We start from the raw sequence: 21,288 nt of genomic DNA, 5'->3' as shown, positions 1-21,288 counted from the left end.
ATCAAACACAGAACCTTCTTGCTGCAAGGCAACAGCTCTACCAACTGCACCACTGTGCAGCCTCAGCTTTGTTTACAAAGCTCAATTGTAAGGTGATAAGAGTATGTGTTAAAATGAGTTAAAAAGCTAAAGCTAGCTGAAATACAAATAGCCTGTAGGTTAGGGCTAGCATCTTGACCTACAACATGAAGTTTGAAAATAAAACAGTGATAGCATCTAGGCTAGCACTAGCATGTTAATCTACAGTAACATACTCAGTGCTATCGTTGGAATTGGGGTAGGAAGATTTGGGAACCTTCAGAGCTAGTGGGCCAGTGTTTCTTAGTGGCCAGAGCAAGAAAGTTAATTTACCAAAATAAAGTGAATCTGAGTTTCTGGTTATCATTAGATGTAGCATTCATCTGGTTAAAACAAGAAAGTTTTGAGTTTTGCATTTTGTTGAGAAACTCCTTCTGAGTTTATTTCTTAGCTCTGGCTGTTAAAAGCTTCCATTTAAAGGGGCTCCCTCTGACTCTCCATGTTCTCACTCTGTTTCATCAATGATGACACTCAAACATCCCACGAAGTGTTGATGTTTTGCTGTTGTTTAATATTTAAAACAGACTTTTTTATAATGTGTAAATCTCATCCATCCATCCATTTTCTTTACACCCTTGTCCCTGAGTGGGGTCGGGAGGGTTGCTGGTGCCCATCTCCAGCCAGCGTACCAGGCGAGAGGCGGGGTACACCCTGACCAGGTCGCCAGTCTGTCACAGGGCAACACAGACACACACACTCACACCTAGGGGCAATTTGGAGAGGCCAATTAACCTGACAGTCATGTTTTTGGACTGTGGGAGGAAAATGGAGTACCTGGAGAAAACCCATGCATGCATAGGGAGAACATGCAAGCTCCATGCAGAAAGACCGGGGCCGGGAATCGAACCCAGAACCTTCTTGCTGCACTGCAACAGCTCTACCAACTGCACCACTGTGCAGCCTCAGAGCTGTGCAGCTCCCTAAATCTCAGTATAACAAAAATGTAAAACTTACATTTGTTAAAAATGTAAATTGCTAAAATTTGTTTTATATCTTATTATAACCAGAAGAGTTCTCATAACAAAATTCTGTTACTGAAATGGTATGGAACCTATCAAATAAAAATCTTAATATATAGCAGTTGCCCCCGATGGTTCAACTCTCTTCCACCGCCTCTGTAAGATGCGTTAAAAGTTGCTCCCATTGTGGCTCCACCCGCCCCCCCAGCCCCACATACACAGTGTCTGTTTGGGTATAATCTGGCAGACTCCGCCCCGGCAGCACCTCCAGCTGATGGTCTGCCTGTGAGCTGCTGAATGTTTGGAATTGTTGTGATGGGAGGCCGCAGCCATCTTGGATGAGCGCCGCTCCGCACCGAGCACCAACGGTCGACGGTTACCGAGGAGCAACCAGTTAGCTAACGTTAGCTGCTGCTGGGAGAGATTAACCTCGCCTCTTATTACGACTATGCTTTATTTGCGCCGTGTTATGTAGTCGACGCATTGTGTGCGCAAAAATGGGCATAAGTAGTTTTAAACGTTTTGCGGCTATAATTTAAAAAAGGGAAAGGCGTTGCTGAACCTCGGTATATTTTTACATTTCTGGATAGAGGAGTTACTATGAATGGAGGATAAATGTTGCCGAAGGCTGACAGCAGCAGTTTCGTCCTCCTCTTCTCTCTTCTCTTCGTTCTCACACTAACGGACCCACCACGGACAGGTAAATAAACCCAAGTTTGTTTATTTTTTGACATGTGTTCCTGTTCCGTTTGCTCGACTAAAAAAAAGTGGGAGAAACAGATTTACAGCTGCAGGTCAGGCGCAGCGGCCTGTTGGTCAGACCTGGGACTCTGGTAGTTTTCAACCCGTCTCCCTGCTGCTGTTGTTCAGGGTGCAGCTCCAGCTAGCTGTGTACGCAGTACCTGTATTTCACTCCCAAACTAGGTCACTTGCAACAGCCAGCAGATATGCATTTATTAGACTTCATTGTTTTTGTTTTTTTATCGTTATTGTTTTTATTCAAATATACTAACTTCGGTTAATTATACGTTAATTCCTCATTAAAATGGTGCACCCTGATTTAGTTTAATTAGTTAATTTAATCACTGCAATCCTAGGTTGATCTCCCTCACTTAGTCTGCAATTTAAAATGCATAAAAGGGATTCATCTTCCTCCTTCACCAGACCTGGCTGACATTCATCTCCACCATTAAACACAACAGATTTGGCAGAAAAAATACTAACAATTGTTACTGCTGCCTGTAAAGATGACTTGGTTAAGCGAAAACCCTGTGTTTTGCTCTAAATAATGCACCACCTTATTGGAATACTACTCTGTTATCTGTTTAGAAGTCTTTTTTTATCAATCAAGGAAGTGTGGATTTTCCTCAACCAAAAGCATTTATTGGTGCTTTGAATGATCTTCTGTAAAAAGCTTTGTAAGCATCACCACAGGACAAATCTGTGGTTTCCTTCAAGCTTGGTCTCGTGATCCCGTCAATTGTGTTGGATTAGAGTAACCTTATCAGTGGAGCTCAAGGATAAACTCATTATTGTTTGGCTCTAACCAGAGGACTGACCTCCTACCTAGAGAGCAAATTAAAAGGAAAAAGGAAAACATTGTTTATATTTGTGCTGTGGGCATTTATTTGACAGCTTCTTTTCGGTTTGTAGTCAAATTAGGTTTTTAGAGGGGTTACAAGATGAGTTATAGCTTTGCTGTTGTATTTCCATAGCTTTAGCCCTTAGTGTGAAGGTCATTTTTGTGCACATTTCATCAAGACGCCTAACGGTTTTGAGAACAATGCGTAGAGTTCACTCAGTGCATGTTTGGAAACGGCTGCTGGTTGTTTGGGTGATGATATTTTTCACCGTGTGTCACTGTGGGTTTCTGTGGACTCTTATCTTCTTGAGAGCTGCTTGACAAGGACTTTAAGTACTGAAAAAGAAACAAAATTACTACTCGCATAATTTAGGTGGATAATAAAATTATTAATAGAACCTGCTTTAATTTTAACAGGATGTTATTTAGCAATCATGCTGCCATTCGGCATTCATAAATCTTAAAGCTCATTGCATCCTTATTTTTACACACCAGATGTATTTCACAACACATTTACTTAGTGCTATTTTTAAAATAAGGACACAGACTTTCATAAGTCAAGTATAAATTAAAGGGAGACAGTCAAACGATAAAGAATCTCTTTTCTAGTCGAGAGATGGAAGCAACTCTTGCATGTGCTTCGTGTATAACACTGCACACTGTGGAGTAACATTGTGGTAGGGTTTGGTACACATGATGGGCCTCTAAAGAGTTTCTGAGGTCATTTTCACGGCCTCTGGTTTGCTCCAGTAATATGGAGAATGGATTTTAGCATTAAACCGTGGCTGACTGAAATGCCACACAAGAGTTTGTTCAGACTACTTCAACTGGGGTGTTATGTTGGAGACTAAAATCAAATAAAATGGTGGACTAAAACTCCTCACAGCCAGAATATTTTAAAAAATAACTGTTTGCTGAAGTTTTTTGTGGACTTAAAATAGACTGAAGATTTGTGATTTTCTCATTTAAAACATGAAAAAGTTCATTTCAGCTTTTGTCTGGCATCGTTTTGCAACACTTGGCTTGTTACTTATAGGAGTATAAATAATTTCAGAGCATAGTCATTGAGTGTTAATATAAAATATTAAACTGTAAATAAAGATAATTTTGATATTTATCTGTTAGGGTTCTCTATGCGGTTGGGAACAGGTTTTTGATTGCGCTATGCCTCCCTGTAGAAACCCGTAAAACATTCCCCATCCTCTTGACATTCCTGACTCGGAATAAGACCTTTTCTTAAATACAAAACAAAAAAAACTCGTGTGGTTGGGCGATCTAATGTTTACTCATTCTGAAACGAGGTGAAAACAGATTTCTTTGAGAGAGATTTATGTGATTATACTGTCTGGAATACAATTTTATACATTTTTGAAGTTTCAGTTGTTACTACCGCTACTTTTGCACGGACTGTGGTAACATTTCCTCATAAAATGAGGTAGTCCAGTGGTACTACTTGCCATTTGCATTCATCGAATCAGAACTGAAACCGAGGTCTGTCTGGGGAAAAATATGATTAACAACGTCTTGTTAGCAGAAGTGGCAAAGCAGTTTTTACACAATGAAAACTGTTTATTTTGGTTAGTTTTTTTATTTTTTGAAGGAAATTGACCCACAGAGCTTTTATCTGCTCAAAGTTCGAATTAAATGTGAGAAGATGCAAAGAAAATAATTACCTGTACCCACTCTCTGCTTTTAACACAAACCTCCAGGTTGAATCATCGGTGCGGGAGAAAGCTCCCGTACATTGCCACGTTTTGCTCTCCGTTATCAGGCCAGTCTGGGCTGTAAATTGTCTACGCATCAAAAAAAAAATGTCTCTAAGTGAAAGAGCACCCATATTAAAATGTTGCTTGGTTATTTTTCACTCTTGTTTGTTTTCTTGACAGCTGCAGATGCTCTCACAAAGAGAGTTTCTGAAGGGCAGCCTTGATAAGCTCTTCTAACACAGAATTAATAACGTTAAGGAAGCGACTCAATGTCCTAACAACACGCCTCTACAGCTTACTTTAAACTGGTGTTTGCTCCTGTTTTTGTTCGGAGCGTTGAGCTGAAGTTCAAGGATAATTCTGGCGTTTTTATTCTTCCTTTTGACGGTACCGGTTGATGATTTTCCTCAGAAGGTTGCAGTGAGGTTCCACAGCAGGGACTGCAGGTCATTTTACATTTGAAGCTGAAACAGCCAGTACAGTCTCTCAATGTCGAGGCTTTAAAACATTTTCAGATTGTTCAACACAATAATGTGCACTTCCTAAATGCATTTCTGCAAGCTCTGCACATACAAATGAGCTGAGTTTTCAAAATTGACCTTGCGAAACATGATCGTATGACTCACTTGGTAACACTGGTTGACAGGCATTCACAATGTGGATCAGAAAGAGATTAGGAAACTAGGATATGAATCATTTAAAATGATCTATACTGATATTTAGGCTTGGCACTTAATCTCCATGATGAAAATGTAAAAACATTTTTGTTGTTTGGCTTTGAACCATTGATTCATCACATCATACCCTAATTTTATTAAATGCAGTATAGTACTTTAGGGTTGTATGATATCAGAAAATCTTGATAATGTGATATTGTTGTTGAATATATTGTGATGTTTTTCCTCGCTCTTCATTTCTCTATTATTGCGATGCTAAATCATTCTGTGCGCTTAAACATCCTGACCACTTTTAGATTTATTATGCATCAGCATCAGGGGCAGCTTTCATCTAATCACACTGTAGCACAAAGAGTATAAAATGCATGGAGCTGTACGTAGAATTGCTCATCAAATATTCCCCAAAGTGTATCTCATTAATGATTATTTAAGTATGAAATTGAAGAACTCCTTCGTAAACTTTCTTAAACAAAGGGCAGTTAGTTGAAGAAAGCATCAGAGTTGTAAAACATGAATAATTTTTTAAATGTCATTCTCTCTATCTACTGCCTGAAACAGATTTACTCAACCTTTTATAGTCAACTTTTATCCAATAAAGAAAATGTAGATTCCATGTATTAATAAATTAAATTTAAAAATATATATATACTTATCTAGCATTTGTAAGACAAACATTTTTTTTAAATCTTTTTATCCAAAACACTGTGTCGGATAAAAATTCCTTTCAGATTCTCCTTTCTTATTTCTGTAAAATTCAGAAATATGCATAATTGTTACACACTTAAAAATAAAGTGTTTTAGACTGAGAACATGGTGACAATCAAAGCTGGTCTTTAATGTTTGATAACTTAAAGCATCTATAAGCTCTGTTCTTGTGCAGTTTTCAGTTATACAGTTACAAATGTATCAAATATGTAAATAATCATCCATGCAGTCAGACTTCATCTGCTTCAGAGCATGCATTTATATTAAGTCGATATAACACAATTCAAATATTCTGTGCTTCTCTGACCAAAGAAATCGTAATGTTGCGCAGAAAAATGTATAAAGAAATTCTACAGATGTTCATATATTTATTATGCTGATAATGCTACTGACTTTCAACTTGACAAATTCCTTCTTCACCCTTGCAGCCCTCCCTCCCCCTTAAAGACATGCATATTTAATATTCCTCCTCAGTGATATATTTTTAAATCCATGGCTTTTAATGTTACCCCTGCTTGTTGGTCATAATGCATTCAGTCCCTGGAAACTAACACAACCCTGCAATAGGATACATCTCAATCCACTTAGTGTCACTAAAAAAAAGATGTTTTGGCAATCTCAAATGGTTTCTCTCAGAGTACAGCGCTGGTGTGTAGATCTACGTCCAACAGTCTGCATTCAGCCAGAATAGTTTTATAACATTTTACTGAAATTTTTAGCATGTTTTTAGGTTAGGTGCAACAGTCTTTAATCTAAAAAAAAAAAAAAAAGTATGTGTGATTGGGTTTTTGAGACTTTGCAAATTAGGTTATGTTCATAAGTTTGCAACACAAACTCCATTAATCTTGCAATGTAGTGATCTATTTGAATTACAGGTAAAAATGAAACGGTAATTATCTAGATAGTCATATTATTATTGTCTATTTATTTCAGGTCCACGACTAGCTCTGGCAAGATTATTGTCAGGTAAGAAAGCTTTTTTTTTTTGCTGTAGAGTTGACTTATCGTTTTCTGAGAAAGGACCAGCAGCCCCAAAATGTTGTTTTACAAAATTCCCAGAATATTTTCTAATTAGGAAAGTTTTGTCAAAAGTCCTCTGTTTCCCATCCATCCATCCATCCATCCATTTTCTTTACACCCTCGTCCCTCAGTGGGGTCATGAGGTGCTGGTGCCTCTCCAGCTAACGTTTTGGGCGAGAGGCGGGGTTCACCCTGGACAGGTCGCCAGTCTGACGCAGGGCAACACAGAGACACACAGGACAAACAACCATGCACACACACACTCTCACCTAGGGACAATTTAGAGAGGCCAATTAACCTGACAGTCATGTTTGTGGACTGTGGGAGGAAACCAGAGTACCTGGAGAAAACCCACCATGCACAGGGAGAACATGCAAACTCCATGCAGAAAGACCGGGGCCGGGAATCGAACCCAGAACCTTCTTGCTGCAAGGCAACAGCTCTACCAACTGCACCACTGTGCAGCCCCTCTGTTTCCCAATCCCTAAAATAGTTTTCTGAGAAGCAACTTAAAGGTCATATTTGAAGTAAAAACATGAAGCAATGAAGCTCCAAAGATGACGGTTCAGTGCCTTTTGTCCTTATTGAATGTCATCGACTGTAGAGGTTAAGTTCTGGTCAGCTGAAGTCTTGAGGCTGTTTTTTTTTTTTTTTTTTTGGTTGTTGTTTTGATGACAACTTAATAAAAGCAGCATTGTTGTTTTTACGTCAATGACCTGATCTTGGCAGTTTGACGAATGACTCTTTGAAGCAGATTGCCTTAACACGCTGTTTGACACAAAACAGATGCCTGTTTAAAAATGTGCAGACAAGATCAAATTTGTCTACAGATTTATGAATCCGTCTTTTATTATCGCTCTTTTGGGAGATTAATATCTGTAGAGAACATGAGAAGAAGGCTGAATAGTTTCTAAGATAGTTTGCCCCACATTTGACACCTGTTTGCAGCCATTTCAACCACCGTCATCTTTGATTTTAAATGCTTATTTTGCTGCCTTTATAGCTCTTCATGCATATTTTATATCCCTGCTGAGTTTTTCTTGTTTCAAAAGGTGTTCAACTTGCACATATTTAACCACACAACCCATCTTGTTGTGTTTCAGAGCAGCGCTGCAACACTGGGCAGTTCGCCTGCCGCAGTGGGAAGATGCAGTGTATCCCCATTTCCTGGCAGTGTGACGGCTGGACAGCATGCGAGGACAAAAGCGACGAGATGGACTGTCCCCGTAAGTTCGACTCCCTTTATGCAGCCATTCTAACACCTGTGCTTCTGGAGCTTTGATTTCTCTGGAGGCCTGCAGCACACAGGATGTTTCAGGCATAAAGGATCAAATCACAGGCAAGCAGCTTTAAAAAAAAAAAAAAAGAAATATGGCTGCTCCTATGGTCCCTTCGGCATGTAGAGAAATTGCATCAATCTGTATTGTGTTGTGCAGCATGACTACATTAGGGCATATTTGGTGTATTCTTCCCTAGAGCTGCTGTTTATGTTTGCAGTGAGTGATTAGTATCAACAAACCTCCATATTTCCCAAAAAGCATTAATATTAATAAACAAACAAATCAGGAGTAGTGGTGTAAAAAACAGGAGAACACAGGGTTAAAGTCTCTGTTTTTGTTTACCATTGGGTTGATCCCCTCAGCAGTGTGTAGATGTTACAGAGCTAAGCTTTTTGACTGAAATCCTATTGTTTCCCCCTAAATCCTGACGTCTTATCCCCGGATCCCTGATCGCATAATGGGAATTATTAGAAGGATTGAGTACAGCATGTGACCTCCATAAAGGAGTAGCTGTTCTGGCTTTGAGTTAATGCTGGTGGTGCACACCTGATTACGGTTTCACACTGGCCCCTTTTTTCGTTATTCAATAAGGCTACAGACTCCTGAAGTAGAAGAAAATATGATCACTTTTTCATCTTCATGTCTAATATTTACAACCATTTAGAAATGTTAATGTTTTTAGTAAATTTTAAACAGAAGTACTTTTTTGCTTGGTCACATAATATGCAGAGGATGTGAAAACACAAGATAAGCTCAATGGATGCTCCTGTAACCAGAGAAATTATTTCATTAGCAGGTGTAATTCCAGTTAACGCAGGCTTTGTTTTTGGAGAGGCGGCAGGGTTTCCCCCAGTGTATTATAAGCCTGGCGGGCCACCAGACTTTACTTGTGCCCCCACCAGGATAAGCATTGCTTATTTATTTAAGTTTTTTTTAATCTTTGCATTTTTAAGACTTTGTAGTTGGTGTTGAGCTATTAAACTTCCAATCTTCCAATAACACATAATTATCAAGTGATATTTTCAAGTTTCCTGTCAACTTTAAACATTTTTTAACTCAAAAACATGACGGGTTGCTGGATAAATGACTGTCTCAACCACTGGGCTTAGTAAGTTTTCTAGGGGAAACCTTGTGCATATTGGATCTTGAAGTCAGCGTTTGAAAAATTCTCAGTCCTCGGCAGGTGTTCCAGTTGATTTTTCAGAGTCTGAAGTCGGATTTTCGCATTAACTTTGTAATCCGAACAGCTGCTAAACCCAGACTTTTACATTAGAGCGGCATGATTCATCCTTCCAGAGAACTTTTTCCACTGCTCCAGAGTTCAGTGGCAGCATGCTTTATTTCACTCCATCTGAAGCTTTGCATTGTAAAGATTGGATGCAGCTCTCCATGAAGCTGTTCTTGAGTTAATCTGAAGGCTGCATGACTTGTGGCGGTTTGGAGCTACAGTTGGTGTTGGTGATCTTTGGTTGGATGTAACAGGTATGAACTTATCTATCAAAGGAAGACCTGTCACTAGAAATTACCTTCATGCTTATTAAACATCCCCTTTAACATGCACTAACTTTTTTATTTTGTGCTTCTGAAGTAACTCTGCTTCTGTGATTTTACAAGTGACCTTTAGCATGCTGTGCAGTAATCATTCGGCCTCTGGCTCCAAGGACAGATAATGTGTTCTGTTACTACATCGACATTTTTATTCCTGCATCGACAGGCAAATATATTCAATTTCTCCTGATTTGCTGCCACTTTGATGGCCTTGTTGCAGGAGGAGAGTTTGTTGTGCGTAGACAATGCCAGGCTTCTTCCGTCTGTCCAGATCTTAATCTCATTAAACTGCTAATCATACTTAGAAGAGGCTAAAATCTGCAAAGCTTTCCAGCTGCTTTTTCTGTCCTCAGATCTGGATCTTCCTGCTTGATCTTTTGACTCAAAGTTGATCGGTTTGGGTTGTGTAATTATCTTGTTCTTCGTTCCAGAGATTATTTGTGTGGTCTGCAAGTGCAACTGACTGATAATCAAAATGTTTAGCAGTTATAAAGGCGGAGAGGTTTCGCTTTGAGAACGGATACGACAACGTAGAAGATGTCATCGGCGTGGCTCAGCCCGTTCGCTTCAACAGTGAGCATCTCACTTTTGTCTCAGTGCTTCTGCAGCTTGAGTCACTGCAGCCGTCAAAATGTCCTCCCTGCTTACAGAGAAGTGTCCCAACGGCTGGCATCACTACGAGAAGACGGCCAGCTGCTACAAAGTCTACCTGAAGAACGAGAACTACTGGAAGGCCGTGGATACGTGCCAGAAGGTTAACGGCTCCTTGGCTACGTTCGTGACCAGCGAGGAGCTCCAGTTCATACTGGAGATCGAGCTGGACTTTGACGACAAAGTGTGTGAGCGCAAAGAACAGTGCACGTGAGTGGATGTTTACTTTCTTACTTCGGGAACATTTACCTGAAGTTGATGCTCTGTAGGAATCTATTGTTCTGATGACTAATCAATTAATTGGATAAAACTGGCACATTCTGCAGATTTTTCATTGAAATAATATTAGAGATACTTTAAAAGATACAAATAATTCTGTTCCTTCTTTTTTAAAATAAGGAAATAAACATTTTCTTTTTTAAAATGCAGTAATATACTGTTCATTTAGTAAATTTGAACCTAAAACTTGAGGAATTGTAGTTTCACAGACAAAGCAGTTTATATCTTAAAAACAAAATGCAGATATATTTGTTTAATTTACTCTCCATTACTGCTGTGAATATTTTTTTCAGCAAACTGTTTAATTAATGATTAATTGATTACTAAATTAGTTGACCATTATTTCAGTAATCAATTCATCCTGATTAATAGTTTCAGTCCTGATGTCTTTACTGACAGATAAATGTTTGAGCACGTTGACTCAGAGGTCATAGAGTGATAGCCTGCCATCTAGCGGTGAAAATGTGTCGGTTCATGAACCCAGAAATAAGTCCTTGGACTCAGCATGTAGTAACGTGTAGTAAAACTCTGTCCAGGTTTTGGGTGGGCTATCAGTATGTGATCACCAATCGAAGTCACACCTTGGAGGGCCGTTGGGAAGTGGCCTCCAAAGGTAACGGAAGGAAGACGAGTTGAATAGTCTCTGCTCTGTGATCTGGGTTGGGCAGTAAGGATGCGCTGTTTCCTCACAGGGTCCATGCAGGTGATTTGGCCGCCTGAGGGCCTGGAGAAGTTTGGGGAGACCTCTCCCTCTCAGGACAACGTCTTCTGCGCCCAGCTGCAACGCTTCCAGAGCAAGAGCATGAATGAACACGGCCTGCACAGCTGGGACGCCGAGAACTGCTACAAGAAGTTCCCGTTCCTCTGCAAGAGGAGTATGTGCTCACTCCGTTTGCTTCCAGATGTGCCTATAATCAGCTGTTTTATTAATATTTCTTTATTTTTGGTTACTCTCTACACAGGGCAAACATGTGTGGATATAAAAGACAATGTAGTAAATGAGGGCTACTACTTCACCCCGAAGGGGGACGACCCGTGTCTGAGCTGCACGTGTCATGACGGCGAGCCGGAGATGTGTGTGGCGGCGCTGTGTGAGCGGCCGCAGGGCTGCACTCGCTTTCAGAAGGATCCCAAAGAGTGCTGCAAGTTCACCTGCCTGGATCCCGGTACTTGTGTTCATCTTTTGGTCTCTGCCGCTTTGTGATTGTACAAGGAAACCATGGACATTTATACCCGTTACTGCAGAATCTTAAGCACTACAAGAAATGTAGATTAGGGCCGCAACTAGTGCAGCGAAAAAATTTATTCTAACATCCACATGTGAAAAGTTCAGCATTTTATGGTTGACTTGACATTAATACAGTCTAGGGCTGATTAACCAATTAATAATTGAATAGAAAAAAAAGTGCTGAATAGTTAAAGCAAAAACTATGATGCTTACAGACAAAGGCTATTTTTTTATCTTAAATACATAATGAATATATTTTTGGCACATTTTTGACTTAATTATTACTTTCAGCATGTTGTTCTTTCAGCAAATGCCTTTTCTGTGTCTGTAGCCTTCAGTTAACAGTTAATCAATTACAAAAGTAGTAACGATTATTCCAATAATTGATTAATTGCAATTAATTTAAACTATTAACTAGTTGTACTTTCCGATTGTGCTTAAATGCACAGGCGAAAGTCTTATTTTGTGTGTGTTGTTTTTTTTGTTTTCCCCTCAGATGGAAGCACTCTGTTTGATTCGATGGCCAGTGGGATGAGGCTGATCGTCAGCTGCATCTCGTCCTTCCTCATCCTGTCGCTGCTGCTCTTCATGGTGCACAGACTTCGTCAGAGAAGACGCGAACGCATCGAGACTCTGATCGGAGGCAACTGTAAGCCTCAACCGATCAATATGATGTCATTTAGTTTAATCTGATGAAATAGGATAAATAGCACACTACTTATATCCTGTGATTGATTTGCAGTTTCTGCTTTTAATTATGCTGTAATCTCTATTAATCTTTTAACATTTCACATTTTTTTGTTTGTTTTCCTCAGTGCACCACTTCAACCTTGGAAGACGAGTGCCTGGCTTCGACTACGGCCCAGATGCCTTCGGTACCGGTCTCACTCCTCTGCACCTGTCTGATGATGGCGAAGGCGGGGCTTTTCATTTCCAGGAGCCGCCTCCGCCGTACGCCGCCTACAAATACGCCGACATCCAGCACCCAGACGACCCCCCTCCTCCGTACGAAGCCTCCATCAACCCAGACACTTTCCTCTACGTGGACTTCGGTAGGGAGCGTCCGTCCTCATGTCCGACTAGCTCGTCATGCGAACTGAAGAGCTGCAGCTAGCAAATATTTTATCAATTATTCTATCAATTTATTCTGACAATCAGATTTTTTGAAAATTGTCACATTCTGCTAAGCTTTCATTTAACCACTTAAGTTTTTTTTTTTTTTTTGCATAATATTAGAAATACTCTGAATATGAGTCTTTATGCCCAGTTAACGATTAATCCATTACTAAACTAGTTGACAATTTTTTCAATCATCTGATGGAAATATCTTGGGACACTTTACATAAGAAATACAAGAGCTTGTTTTAAGTTGATAAAAATTTCTTATAATGAAAAAGTACTAGTTGCACTAGTATTTCACTAAAACCTCATCCTTTTTCATCAATATTAGGGAAATATTGACTTAAAATGAACTCATGTTTCTTGCTGAAAGAGGACTTGTAAGTTAGTTTAGTCTGTTTGCACCAGAAACTAGACCTGCAGGATTACTCTGTAGGATTCAGTGTTTTTGCAGTGCATGTTTAATCGTTTGAGCCCTGGAGGAGCTCTGATCGTCTCCTCACCTCTCCGCTCTTCATCGTTGCCTCCAGGACACAGCGGGGTCTCCATGGTGCCGAGCCAGATGAACACTCTGGGCGACGGACTCGAGGTCGAACTTCCCAACTCCCCCGCTCCAGCGCCCGTTTGTGTGCCGTCGTCTCAAGAGAGGGAGGACTCCATAGATAGCAGCACCCTCCTGGTGGGCCCCGACACGCCAACAGATGGCCACGCCCCCGCCCCTCTGCCCGCAGACTGCACGTCCTCCCTCAGCACTGTGGTATAGGAGCGAAGGACGGAGCCGAGCCCGGATCTCACTAGTCAGAACTGCAGGCTGTTGATGTCGGCCGCCGGGAGGAGACTCGTGTTTTGTACAGACGTATAAGGAGGAGCGGCGACTGATTTCTTACAGCGGGGTTTTTCCTTGTGAAGACGAAGTGTTCGGTTTTGTTTGCTTTTTGAAGACACTGGCATCCGAGGGAGCAGCAAGGACTGATTCTGTACAAATAAAAACAAACGCATCCCAATAATTTGACATGGCTGTGCTCTTTGTTTTGTTGCTGAGAAGCAGCCTAATTGGGTGAAACCCCGACTGCTGTAAATGCTCCCTGAGGTTCAGACTTTATACCTGTGTTTCAGTCCCGCACAGCGTCGAACTACCAACCCAGCTTTCGTTGCTTGTACGCTTTTTGTTGCGTCACACTTTGAAGCGGCAGCGTCTTTACCGATCTCCAAGCTACTATAACGTCCACACCGTCTGCTGCAGCATGACCCAGAGCTGATGAAAACCTTCATTTTTACAATCCGATCTAAGCAGCCGTCTTCCAGATTTATAGCACAGATTTGCAGAAGCAGATGTTTTATAGCTCAGAAGGTGTTTGGTAGTCTATTATCGTTGGGTTTTTATCGGGTTATGCTGACAAAAAAAAGCTTTAGATGTCAGAAGACTGTGGTGATGCTGGTTATTATCAGTTTGGTGTTGCATTTATTAATTTATGACTGCAGGCTGTAATTTTGGTTGCTTGTTGGAGACGTTTAAGCTGATTGTGATTAATGATGTGACAAAGACCTGGTTACTGTAAGGGCAAAGATTAGAGTTGAAGGTCTTTCATAAAAGGAAAAAAAAAAAAGATTTAAAATATTTCTCCAATTGTGAATTTAAGTCATGCTAACATTCAAATTCTGTATTATTTGTGGTTGGGCCGTTGTGTACAGTCTTCACGCTTTGATTTGTGAGGTAAGCTCATCGACTGTGGCTTCCTGTCCATCCCAGAATGTGCCAACCAGGCGTGGGCTGGCGCAACGTTTTCTTCGCAACATAATTTTAGTTAAAAAAAAAAAAAAAAAATGTATATCAAGATCTTTACATGCAACTGTGAAACAAAAAGGCAGCATATAGTAATCTTATTGGTTTAATTAAAAGTATACCTTGGTGTTGCTAAAACAATCTGAGATATTGGTTATTACAGGTTTAATAATTCAACTGGCTTTATTCTAAAATATAAAACCGAGAATGAACACAAACTACATAGTAGCAGCTTTCAACCAAACATGGCGATTGTTCACAATGTTCCTGTTTAACCATGTAATTCTGGATGGGTATGGAAAATTCTTCGTATAATCCAAGGACAAATGAATGAAATAATCCAAGGAAAAATAAATACTTTTTGGCTTCTGGACTCTTACAACATGTGGTTTTTAAAATTGGCCTTTAGATGCCAAAAAAGCATTAATTACATTGATTTCTGGAGACGGATCAAACGCTTTAGAGTCTTTATTTCATTACTGTACGTCATATTAGTGCTCAATTAAAAAAAATCCATATATCTATTTGACTTTTAAATGGAGATAAGTTTGTTCAGTTTCCAAATATATAGTGAAATATCCCTTTAAACACACGGATGAATTGTAAACCAACCAAATAATAAACCTCATCCTTACTGAAATGTTCAGCCTGTCATAAAATCTACCATGGAAAAAAATTAATAAATTTTGAAGTGTAAACTTTGAGCGGAGAATATTTTAGCTTTTTGCCCAGTTTAAAAACTCAGAAACCTGATCATTATTAGATCTATCTAGCCTGCAGTCCGCTGCTTACCGTACAAAGCTAGCCAACTAGTTTAAAATCAAAAATATTTCCACACAGCCTGATTTCTTGTTCTTAAAATCCAAGCACAAGTTTAGTACCTGAGCTCTACCTCTTTCTCTGGCATTTTATTAAAGGGAATTGAAATGGGTGGCCAGCCCACGCCTGGGTTGAACCTCTGCAGAACATGACGATGGTGTTTCTGCAAAACTGTTGCTGTTTTTGTTTTGTCTTTGCCTCTCTTTGATGAAATGTGTATTTAAAAGAAAGAAATTGTAAGTTTGGAGCAAGTAAGACGACAATCGTCGGATTCATTCGAGGATGTATTTGACGGAGTTGGAGTTTTGGTGTTTTTTTTTTTGTTTGTTTTTTGGAGGTTCCTCCATCACCACCAGCAGCATCCAAACTCATGATCCGCCCCCAAAAATGGTTTAAAATATGTGTGACTCCACATCTCATTCGAATGTACTGAATATACATATATATATATATATATATATATATATATGTGTGTGTGTGTGTGTGTGTAATACATGAATTTTTGTGCTCATCTTTAACTCATTTCTTTTTTTATTTTCTACTTTTTGCGTTGACAATCCACAGTGGATTACCCAGCAAACAGAGTCATGTTTTCATACGCTGCCAAACGTGAGCATGTGTGTTTAACAGATGGTGTTCAGTTCTGTTTGCACCATCTTTGTTTTGGTTTTCTTCTTGCTTTATGTACCTTTTGGTGCATGTTTTTTTTTTATTTTTATGTGTTGGCATGCTGAGAGGTAATTTTAGCACAACAGTGTACAGTAGATTTAAAGGCTCACACATGTATGAACTGAAAGCCGGGTGGTGGTGGGTGGGGGGGGATTGTAATGCAACTTATGCTACATTTCATTGTCTCTTGTTTGACAGCCCTTAAATTAAAAACGGGGGGAAAAAAAAAAAACAAGCCTGTGTTTTTCCAACATAGATCTACATCTAATCTTAATAAACTGCACTGTGAAATCCGAGCTGGGGCCGCGATCCAAACTTTACGCTGAGCCTATTCATTTATCCTCCGCAATTTCTTTTTTTCTTTTTTTTCCCCCTCCTTCGTCAAGGAAATCCCTCCACCTGACCAAATGTCAAAGAGATTTAAGGTGGAATGCAGGGAAATCCCCCTCCCCACCCCGACCTAAGCAGTGAGACGTGGGGGGCCCGGGGGAGGCGGAGAGGAGATGTAGATGATTTGAAGGAAGCGAGTATAACGCAGCTCAGAGTGACTCATACAGGCAGCAGGCGGAGCGGAGAGAGCGATACCCAGCTGGAGAGTGTTGTCTGGGATGAAGGGAGGCTTTGTCCTCTACCCCCCCCCACCCCCACGGAGCAACGAGTGACAGAATCGCGAAATGTATTCCTGATGAGGGAGAAACGCTTAACGGTTCGATCAACGCTCAGGTTCGCGACGAACATGGAGTCAAATTACGAAGCTGACGATTCATTGGGTTGTTGTGTGTGTGTGTGTGTGTGTTTTTTTTTTTTTTTAAGGATTAGAAATGAAAACATACTAAACATTTTTCTTCAGATTTGGATAATAAAATTCACTTTTTAGTGTTTTTTTATATTGTATTCAAGCCATGAGATTAAAATTGTGGGTTTTATTTAGACTTGTACGATAAAATTACTTGTTTTTATTTTTATTAGAATTGGGAAAAAACGTTAAAATGCCTCCTTTGTTTTTAGACTTGGGCCATATGAATAAAAAAATTTTTTTTTTTAAATTAATATTTATTTTATTGAAGTTAAACTTTGAAAATGATTGTTTTTAAGGATCATGAAATTATTTTTTGATTTCTTTATTTTGCTGCATTCAAGCCATGAAATTAAAATGTATTATAATTTTTTTAATCCTACAATGAGATTACTTTTTTACTTATATTTATGTTATTGGAGTTGGACCATAACATAAAAATATATATATATTTTTGTTTGTTTTTAATATTTGGGCCATAGAATTAACTTTTTAATTTTCAGTATTATACCATAAAATTACCTATTCTTACTCCATTTAAATTATAGAAGTTAGACCACAGCATTAAAATGTTTCTTTTTCTTGTTTTCTTTATTTATTCTTTTTAGATTTGGGCCATAAAATTTCCCTTATAATTTTAAAACTAAACTATGATTAATATTATTTTTTTTATTTACACCATAAAATTACCTAATTTGATTTATTTATGCTGTTTTATGACAATCTCTTAATCTGGACAGTTAAAAAAAAAACGTAATTTATTTAAATAAAATAATTGGCATTTTATGGTCTAATACAAATGTAATTCTGCACAATTATGTATGTTTAGAGCATAAACCCAACTTTCTAGACACACTGATGTGTAGGTTAAAACACATCCTCTCATGAAAGGGTCTTGTTACTAGTCACTGAGCATCTCCGATGGCTTCTGGGAGGAGGGGTGAAGCCGTCCTCGCATCAATGAGGCTGTTGATCAGAAAGGACCACTGGACTGGTAATGACACAGTTCACTGATCAGTCCCAGAGGAAATAAAACTCCGCTTTCACCACCCACCCCACTTAAGCCGGACGTTCCTGCAGATCTGTCTTCATTCTACCTCAACACACGCAGACGGCTGCCTGAGCCACCATGCAGCGGAGCTCAGCTCTCCTCATGCTCCTGCTTCTGTGCGCTGATTCGCGTAAGAGTCCCAAGTTGATATCAAAAACTTTGTGTCTGGTTAATTAAGTTTAAGAAAACTTTTGGTTGATTGTGCTGGTTATTTGTGTTTTCCAGAGGACTATTGCTATGATGAGCCACATTGTGGTAAGTAAAATAATAACTGTTAAGTTTGGAGACACTAGGTTTACATTTGGAGCCATCATTTCAGCAGGACTAAATAAAATATTTTATCTCCAAATAACTTGATAGACTTTAAAGCTTTCAATGCAAATTTCTCTTGTGCTAAAGTTGTTTCCCACCAGTATTTGATCCTGTCCTCCATGTTGGCTCAGCAGCATCTTATGCTACAGATTAAAGCTGTTGATCATCTCAGCTTCTTATTAAACAGCTTCTGTAGATTTTTTTTTTTATCTCCTCACAGTTACAAGAACCTTTCAGATTTATTTCAGCGAGTTTCATTGTTGAAACTCTGATTTTCTTTCTTCTCTTAAACCACTTTGTGGTTCCTCAAGAACATAAAACCTTACCAATGCATGTATGCTCAAATATAGTCATAAACCTTCACTAATATTTGGTTAAATGTACTTTAGTGACTGGAAACTATTTGCTTTTTGTTGCTATCAACAGGCACCAGAGTTAAAAGCCTGCTTTACATATATATATATATTTTTGTTTGTATTTGTAGTTTTATGTTTTTAAATGGTCTTTGTGTGCCCCCTTTTCTAATGGCGCCCTGGGCAGCTGCCTATATGGTCACCACTGTTTCATTTAGAAGATTTTGATTTAAAGTGCAGTTAAATAATCTGGCCCCATAATCTCGGGGTTGCAAGCAAGTTTGAAGGTGCTGGTTTTAGGAGAAATCACTTCTTTCTCATTTGGCGCCATCTTGGTGGTTACCACGGCTAAATCCTAATAAACCTACTTTCATCTAAGTGGGAAACTATACGAAACGCACATCTAGAGCTGTTTTAGAATGACGATGACAAAAATCAGATTGATTTTATGGAAAAGCCCCAAAGTATAAAAAGTATCATTGTAACCTTCAATTTCAGAGAAAACCTGCATTAAGCTGGTACTTGTGGACCATATTTTTGTTTTAAGCATGTGTTGAATCAATGGGCTACATGTGGGGCCCACACAGGAATGCTGGAAAGAAGGAGGGTTTGAATTAGTTTTGGAGTCGGAGTTATCTGAACTGAAAATCATGTTGTTTTTTTTTGTTTTTTTTTTTAAATCACCTGAAAATGACATATTTTTAAATATTTTCCTTGCTCTCTTTTTGCTTCTTGGAACACATATTTAACTTTCATCTTGATCCTGTTCTGGAGAGTCCAGCTGACTCGGTGATTCTCTCTTTACCTCTGCGTCAGATCCATATTCATGGGGCGACTCCTTCCCTTCATGCCACCCTTTACTCGAGCGCTGCCACTCTCCCATCAACCTGGACCACCAGTTGGTCCGAAACGACTCCTTGGGGCCGTTGCACCTTGAGGGTTTCGACGCGGTCCAACCAGGCCACTGGACGCTTGAGAACGACGGACACTCTGGTGAGCATCCCGCAGATTCTCCTCGCCTTCCCGTCGTGTCCAGTGTTGGATTTGACGTCCGTGTTGCGCCTTCCCTCCCTCCTTCAGTTTTGCTACAGGTTGGCAGCGGCATGGCTGTGAGCGGCGGAGGTCTTCCAGATGTTTACCACACCATCCAGCTGCACTTCCACTGGGGAGGCCTGGCGACGAACGGCTCTGAGCACACGGTGGACGGGCGCAGATATCCGATGGAGGTACAGTATGGTCAGTAGGCAGCTCTACTCCGTCTGTTGCAGCAGGCTGCCGCGCCGCAGCCGCGCCGCAGCCGCCCCTCAACGCCGCCGCTGCGCCGGTTTTGATGTCGTCCGCAGATGCACATAGTCAACATGAAGTCCGTCCACCCCAATGAGTCTGCAGCTTTGGACGACCCAACAGGATTTGCTGTTCTTGGCTTCTTCGTTGATGTTAGTTGATGAAAACGTGCGACACCTTTCATTGCAATGTGGATGCAGTTTTTGCAGAAGGTCGTTTACTTTTGTTGCAGGTCGTTTATGCGGACAATGTTCATTTTGGACACATTTCACAAAAACTGTCTTCCGTGGCGTACAGAGGTCAGACTCACCATTTACAATCACCTGCTGCTGCACTGAAAAAAAATAAATAAATAAAAAATTTGACCAAGTATTTTTTGGTCTAGTTTCTAGTGCAAACATCTTGAAACGCTTGAAATAAGACAAAGCTAACCTACAAAGAACTTTTCAGCAAGACACAGGAACTTATTTTAAGTGAACCATTCCTTAATTTTCATTTAGTACTAGCCTCACTTTTAACAAGACATTTTTCTCTTCTTATCAGAGAAATAATCTGCCGGTGGAATCAGCACTAGAACTTTTTCATCAGGAATTATTGACTTAAAATCTTGCTGAAAAGTTACTTGTGGGTGTGTTTTGTCTTGTTTCGCGTGCATTAAGATGTTTGCACTAGAAACTAGAACAGAAGCATTTGGTGAAACTTTGTTTTTGCAGGTTTCTAACATGGCTGTGCATCTTTTCCCTCAAGGCCAGATGACTAAAGTAAAGCCATTCCCACTCCTGAGTCTCCTGCCGAAGCACAACATGAGTCAGTATTACCGTTATTCTGGCAGCCTCACCACCCCTCCCTGCTCCCAGGCCGTAGTTTGGACTCTCTATGAGGTCCCCATCTACATCTCCTGGTCCCAGGTTGGTTCTGATTCCTAAAAAATCACAGGATTCCTGCCTGACTGTAAAACCCCCCCCAAAAAACAACTATTTTTCTTCCTCAGCTGGCTCAGTTTACCTCGCAGATCTTCTCGACGGAGGAAGACGCAGAGCAGGTGACGCCTCTGCAGAACAACTTCAGACATGTCCATCCCACCTTCAGCTGCACCGTGTCGGCCTCCAGAGACGCCGGGCTCCTCAGGGCGGCGGCCGGCCGACCGATCCGGTCAAATCTGCTGCACATCATCGTCCTGGGGAGTTTCATCTTTAAACTTTAACATTCCTGTTATCCCACAATGATGTCTGAGATTTCTATAAAAACCTCACTGGAAAGTGTCAAAGGGTCCTTTGCCTTTGTTTTGGTGTTTTCTTTTAAATCTGATTCCTGGATAAGTTCTTATTTTGGATCTTTTTACATGAACTAGGCCAAAAAAGGGGCCTAACATAGTAGGATGGTGTTCTA

At 40.0% G+C, this 21,288-nt stretch overlaps 2 protein-coding genes across 3 annotated transcripts; both read left to right on the top strand.

The window, feature by feature from the left end:
- Window positions 1-1,256: 1,256 nt before the first annotated feature.
- dgcr2 (DiGeorge syndrome critical region gene 2) lies at window positions 1,257-14,988 on the top strand. 2 transcript variants are annotated; one of them, XM_008424180.2, is made up of 11 exons: window positions 1,257-1,737; window positions 6,641-6,673; window positions 7,831-7,953; window positions 10,042-10,128; window positions 10,206-10,416; window positions 11,022-11,098; window positions 11,178-11,360; window positions 11,448-11,651; window positions 12,210-12,362; window positions 12,529-12,765; window positions 13,363-14,988. In XM_008424180.2, exons 1-11 carry the CDS (start codon window positions 1,653-1,655, stop codon window positions 13,593-13,595), a joined length of 1,626 nt encoding a protein of 541 aa, XP_008422402.1. In that variant the 5' UTR covers window positions 1,257-1,652; the 3' UTR covers window positions 13,596-14,988. The 2 variants fall into 2 exon arrangements, with proteins under 2 accessions (XP_008422402.1, XP_008422403.1); XM_008424181.2 differs by lacking the exon at window positions 6,641-6,673.
- A 2,591-nt stretch (window positions 14,989-17,579) lies between these two features.
- Window positions 17,580-21,161, top strand: car15 (carbonic anhydrase 15). The gene is made up of 8 exons (XM_008424179.2): window positions 17,580-18,080; window positions 18,176-18,205; window positions 19,432-19,608; window positions 19,696-19,841; window positions 19,959-20,051; window positions 20,132-20,198; window positions 20,647-20,807; window positions 20,891-21,161. Exons 1-8 carry the CDS (start codon window positions 18,029-18,031, stop codon window positions 21,101-21,103), a joined length of 939 nt encoding a protein of 312 aa, XP_008422401.1. The 5' UTR covers window positions 17,580-18,028; the 3' UTR covers window positions 21,104-21,161.
- The last annotated feature ends 127 nt before the right edge of the window (window positions 21,162-21,288 follow it).

This window comes from Poecilia reticulata, linkage group LG12 (assembly GCF_000633615.1).
Source record: "Poecilia reticulata strain Guanapo linkage group LG12, Guppy_female_1.0+MT, whole genome shotgun sequence".
Taxonomy (NCBI): domain Eukaryota; kingdom Metazoa; phylum Chordata; class Actinopteri; order Cyprinodontiformes; family Poeciliidae; genus Poecilia; species Poecilia reticulata.
Note: the sequence above shows the minus strand (reverse complement) of the source record. Positions and strands in the feature narration are given on the sequence as shown.

Excerpts from the sequence above, each read along its gene's own strand:
- dgcr2 (XM_008424180.2), top strand. The coding sequence starts at position 1,653 with ATGTTGCCGAAGGCTGACAGCAGCAGTTTCGTCCTCCTCTTCTCTCTT. Across the intron at positions 1,738-6,640 it reads AACGGACCCACCACGGACAG|GTCCACGACTAGCTCTGGCA; the intron begins GTAAATAAACCC and ends TATTTATTTCAG. Across the intron at positions 10,129-10,205 it reads TCAGCCCGTTCGCTTCAACA|AGAAGTGTCCCAACGGCTGG; the intron begins GTGAGCATCTCA and ends CCCTGCTTACAG.
- car15 (XM_008424179.2), top strand. The coding sequence starts at position 18,029 with ATGCAGCGGAGCTCAGCTCTCCTCATGCTCCTGCTTCTGTGCGCTGAT. Across the intron at positions 19,842-19,958 it reads GGCGCAGATATCCGATGGAG|ATGCACATAGTCAACATGAA; the intron begins GTACAGTATGGT and ends TGTCGTCCGCAG. Across the intron at positions 20,199-20,646 it reads GTCTTCCGTGGCGTACAGAG|GCCAGATGACTAAAGTAAAG; the intron begins GTCAGACTCACC and ends TTTTCCCTCAAG.